General features: G+C 51.4%; 1 protein-coding gene across 1 annotated transcript; it reads right to left on the reverse strand.

The window, feature by feature from the left end:
• Nucleotides 1-1,289: 1,289 nt before the first annotated feature.
• Nucleotides 1,290-4,297, reverse strand: LOC148903228 (uncharacterized). The gene is made up of 2 exons (XM_089011247.1): nucleotides 4,238-4,297; nucleotides 1,290-2,747 (listed from the first exon to the last, which is right to left on the reverse strand). The coding sequence occupies exons 1-2, from the start codon at nucleotides 4,295-4,297 to the stop codon at nucleotides 1,341-1,343; spliced, it is 1,467 nt and encodes a 488-aa protein (XP_088867373.1). The 3' UTR covers nucleotides 1,290-1,340.
• Nucleotides 4,298-5,552: the final 1,255 nt, after the last annotated feature.

Raw genomic sequence — 5,552 nt, forward strand, 5'->3', positions numbered from 1 at the left:
CGTTACCCGGGCTAACAGTCGGCCGTCAAGGTCCAGGATCTCCTTGGGGATCTTAAGGTCCTCAATGCCGCAACCCAATGTCTCTGCCAGTTGGGAGTCGATGAATAATGCCAAATAATTCCAACTCCGAATAATTCCAACTCCAATCGCGTGATGGGCGCCGTCCTCGATGCCTCCACTGGCCGCCGCGGTCGCCGTTTGGCCGGGGACTTACGGGTGCTGGTGGTCTTAGGCGGGGGGCCTTGAGTGCGTCGACCCCCGGGGTTGGCTAGATCGCGCCCGCTCCCCACCTGCAGCGGCTCGGGGAACTCCTCCTGACGTCGCGCCAGCTCGTCGCCGTCGGGTGTGGTCTTCCGCTGCTCGTTTCCGGGTTCGTCGGACCGCTGGGTACCTTGCTCCCGCTGCCGCTCCCAGAGGCGATGGTCCAGGCAGATGACTACATCGATCATGTCACTGAGGGTGGCGCCAGCGTCGCGGGTGGTCAGCTCGTCTTTGAGAGCGGTGCTCAGTCCGCGACGAAACACTCCCCTCAGCGCTCGATTGTTGTAGTCACTCCGGGCAGCCTGGATGCGGAAGTCGATGGGGTACTCAGCGGCCGAACGTGTTCCTTGCACACAGTCGTGCAGGAGTCCCTCAGCCTCGCACTCTGTGAGCGGGTGGTGGAATACTTGCCGAAGCTCAGCCACAAAGTCCGGGTAGGATCTGCAAAGCTCGGGCTGCGACTCCCGGACGGCCAATACCCATGACTCGGCCTGGCCTGTGAGCAGGCTGGTGATGAAAACCACTTTGGCCTCATCGCTAACGAAGGCGGATGGTTGTTGTTCAAAAACCAGCGAGCACTGGATCAAGAATTGAGCACAGCGCCCGGGTTCGCCTTCGTAGCATGAGGGATGTGGCAGGGAGAGCTTGCGACTACTCACGGGGGGGGGGGGCGTCAGGGTAACGAGGCGTGTCTCGACCTCCTGGAGGCGTTGAGCCAGTGAGGACGCGATGTGGCGGTTCTCCGCAATCGCTTGCGCCAACTGGCTCGAACGCTCCGTCTGATGGGCTTAGGGCGGATAAGAATTTGTGTCCACCGGCGAGATCCATGGGTGGCCGGTGTATTATGTCACGTCCGCTCGAGGAGTGGTGACAGAACTCGAGGGACGACGGGAAGTATTAAGGGTTTTTATATATATATATATATATATATATATATATATATATATATATATATATATATATATATATATATATATATATATATATATATATATATAGTTAACAATAGATCTGCTGATGCACAAACTTGGACACATCATCAGTGTTGATTCCTAGAATCACTGGGTGTTTCGGGTCTTTCAACAGACACCCTCCTCCAGGCGACCCGACCGGGGTTTGCAAGGCCCCGGCCTGTGTCCAAGTGGCATGCTACTGCTCCACTGCCCCCACGGCTCTCCCCTCCTCAACCAGAGCCATCTGGTGGCTCTTTCTGCTGCCTCCACGTTGTTGCCTATGGCTCTTCTTCGGTTTGTACCTGTTATGCCCAGTGTGCCATAGGCTTTGCTCAGGGAGTGGCTGGCAAATCCCCGACTGCCCACCTTTACCGGCATACACCTCGTCCTCCACCCGTTCCTCCGACATTCCTCCACCAGCTCCTGGTACTTCTCCCTCTTCCTTTCCTGAGCCTCCTCCATCCTCTCCTCCCAGGGAACCGTCAGCTCCAGCAAGAAGAGTTGCTTTGTGGCCTCAGAGACCAAGATGATGTCAGGTCTCAACCTGGTCTGGGTGATGTGTGCTGGAAACTTCAGTTGCCTTTCCAGGTCAACTGTCATCACCCAGTCTCGGGCCGTGGAGAGCAAACCAGTAGAGCGGTTGTTTGATGTACTCTCCAACCTTTGTCCTTCTTTGACAAAGTGAATGGTCTTCGCAGTGGCTCGGGTGTAACGGCTTGCCGCAATTCCCTTGCTGATTGCTTCAGCGATGGACTTAAGGATCTGGTCGTGCCTCCACCGATACCGACCCTCACCCAGGGCCTTGGGGCAGCTGCTCAAGATGTGTTCCAGAGTCCCAATCTTGGAGCACAGGGGACATGCTGGTGTTTCTGTGGTGCCCCAAGTGCACAGATTAGATGGGCTAGGAAGGACATCGTACACCCCCTGAATCAAGAACTTGATCCTCTGCGGGTTCCATGACCAGATGTCCTTCCAGGTGACGCGGCGCTCCATCGCCTGCTCCCACTTCATCCAGGCACCCTGCTGCCGCATGGCCACTGCTCTGCTGGTTCGCTCTTCCTCGACTGCAGCTCGGACCTCCTCCTGCACCAGCCTCTGCCTCTCCCTCGCGCTGGCAGAGTCATAGCGGGTCGCTGTTCGGCTCCCCAGTCCAGCTCTACCTTGCGCCACTGCTCCAACAATGGTCCTGTGCCTCAGTCGAGTTTCTGCACACTCAACTGCCTCGACTGCCCTCCATTTCCTCCCTGTCCTCACAACGATCCCTGCCCCGGACACTTTGGCATCTCTAGATCCAGAGTACTGCAGATGTTCCCATGCCCATGCTACGATCAATTCCTCCCTGACTGAGCTGAAGGGGAGCCTGATCTTGTTGGTTTTCCCGTACAGCCCAATGCTACTTAGGCTGCGGGGCAGTCCCAGCCATCTGCGCAGATAGATGCTCACTCTTTGCTCAAAACCTTCCACCACAGTCATGGGGACCTCGTAGATTAGCAGAGGCCAGAGGATTCTTGGGAGGATCCCATGCTGGTAGACCTAAAGAGTTTGATGGGTCTCTTTATTTGTAAGTAGGTTCGTTGTCAGATCTCCCAGGCAGGTGACGCGCAGAGCTTGATCGTGTCGTGGAGTCGAGCAAGTCGAGCCGTGATGTCCGTCCAACGCCCGGCATCAGCCGGGCGCCTGAGCGGGTCTGTGCAAGTCTCTTTGGGTCTGTGAGTCCGAGATGATTCTGCCCCGTGGTTCGCCCAATCTCTCTGTCCCGCGACAGCTGCTTTTATACCATTTTCAAGCGTGTGCTATGCGTCAGGGTGAGACGCACATCAAGGAGGGCAGGTTTCACGGTGGGGTCGGGGCGCCCATGGGTGGTGGCGGCCCATCGGGAGCTCGGCTTGAGGGGTCTTGCTGTGAAGATGCCGGCTTCACAGGCGGCTGGGAAATCTGGTTCTTTCCATTTGGAGAGTTGATTGGGCTGAGGAGGAGGAAAAAATTCTCCTGGCTGGCTCGCCAATAAAGAGTTTGATGGGTCTCTTTATTTGTAAGTAGGTTCGTTGTCAGATCTCCCAGGCAGGTGAAGCGCAGAGCTTGATCGTGTCGTGGAGTCGAGCAAGTCGAGCCGTGATGTCCGTCCAACGCCCGGCGCTAGCACACACACACACACCCACACACGCACACACACACACACAATTATCCACAAAAACACGCTGCTGAAAATAGAATGTACGTGCAGGAACATGTAATGACAGATTCTCACTTTTGGATGATTTAGCGTTTGCAATGAAACTAACAAAGTGATCCATGTTTTTTGATTTTGGGAGCAAGCTCGAGTGCTTGCAGAGAGAACATTTGTGGAACATTGTTAAATGTAAATACAGATGCGAATCGAGAACATTTTCGCTGCAAGTGAACAATGTTAGCCAATAAGCAATTGTGCTTTCTCACACTGACTCAATGGCCGATGAAGTAAATCTTGCAAACTTCACTCTTTTATTTGGCTTCCTCGCCATAAAAGCGAGCATATACCTGTCAGGGTTGATTTAAATACTCACACATACTTGAATAATTTGTTCGGCTTGGGCAGCTCTTACACAATGTGCTTTGAGCCCAAATAAGAGGCTTTCAGCGCTAAGAAGTCATCGACTGCGTGTGCGTCATTAAGATGATCTGACCCCAGTAAATCCACAGAAGAAAGCTTGATCAGGCTGTCAGCTTGTGGTGGCTTAAATCCGCGTGACGAACGTTCGCCGGCCCCCGAAATGTGAGACTGCGGTCATCGGGCCACACAAACGACTGCTGTGCGCCACTGTCCTCGCACTCACCCCGTTGGCGCGTGTGCATGAAAGCAAACTGTCACATATGGCGCGGAAGACAACGCTAACTGTACTCCAACTGTCTAACTGCGATGCTTTAATGTGATGTCTGATTGGCAGCCACATGCATATTCAAAACCGCACCCGCGTGCTTGTTATTAGAATGACTCAGATGCTTTGTGACTCAGATTCAAAAAGGACAAAGGTCGTAAGAATCACGCAGATGCACCAAGTGGCCACGCCGGCATCCTCATACTCCATCCCGCCGTGAATGATCATTCTGGCAGGAAAGTTTGATTTATCCACATAATATCCATCAGGTCAGTAGGACCTTGGGAAGGCCCAGCCATAAAATCCAAGCTCTTGCTGGGCCTTTTTAATACAGTCTGAGTAAAATGGCTGAAGGTCAACTGTCCCCTCGCTCAATCAGATGTAAGCAGCTCCCGCAGCCACAGCAAGTGTTGTTGCAGTAAAGTTAGACAGATCGCTGCGGTAGCGCAACCAAGGGAGCGGGAACAATGGCTGTGTGATGTTCCGCAGTGGAAGTATGCCTCTCCTACGGAGAAGCCATTACTCCCAAGTCAAAGAAATCCATCCTGCAGTGGCGGCGCTGTAAAACATCTGTGCTGCGGAACTGTTACTCAAAATAAAATGTGTCCTCGCTGAAAGAACAAAATGTCCCTGCAGAAAGAGTGCAGATCAAATTTAGATGAACTTCCCTTCCCCTGCCCCCAACAAAATGGATTCTTCTTATGTGCGGCACCTAAGCGACAGTCTGAATTATCACCGTCATTGTGTGTGTTGTTTTTTCCAGTTCAGACAGGAGACGCTAGTGAAAGAGTCTGTTGAAATCTTGTTTGCTTACCTTTCATCAACACGTGAAGATTGTCTTTGATGATGACAATTACTCATGAGGTGTTATTGTGAGTTTTCTTTGGGCAAAATTAGAAACATAACTCAGAAAAGCTGACAAATCCACACATATCGAACGTAACGGCACAGAAGGCCCCTGATAGTTAGGATAAATTGCTCCGAACTTTCTTTCTATTATTTTTTTTTGGGGGGGAAGACCTGCCTTTTTTCTTTCTGACGCGGTTTCATTTTAGGTTAATAGCAAATCACAATGAATGTTGAGCATTTGACACGAAGCAAATGTAGGAGCTCTTTTCAAGGGCCACATTACCTAGCTTGAGTTGATAGCCATCTAGTGATAGTAATGTAATTCCTCAAACAATTGTAAGACAAATGTTGTGATGTTTTGATGACATAGCAACTTAAAGGTCAACTGACACCATTTTTTGTTTCCTAACATCAGAAAAACGTTTTATAGCATCTAAAATGCCTAAAACACACAGGCTGATATTTTTAGTCAAATGAAAAACACCTATAAAAATGACTTAACGTGTCCCAAAACTACTTCAAAATGATCTCAGAAGTTTCAGTTTCAGAAGGTCCCGCCCCCTTGTTCGTGACATCACGCCAATATGTTTTGCCTTGCTCGAGAATCAAAACAATGGCCTCAGATTCGGAGAAG

This window comes from Hippocampus bargibanti, linkage group LG01 (genome assembly GCF_051943395.1).
Source record: "Hippocampus bargibanti isolate YZ-2025 linkage group LG01, ASM5194339v1, whole genome shotgun sequence".
Lineage (NCBI taxonomy): Eukaryota > Metazoa > Chordata > Actinopteri > Syngnathiformes > Syngnathidae > Hippocampus > Hippocampus bargibanti.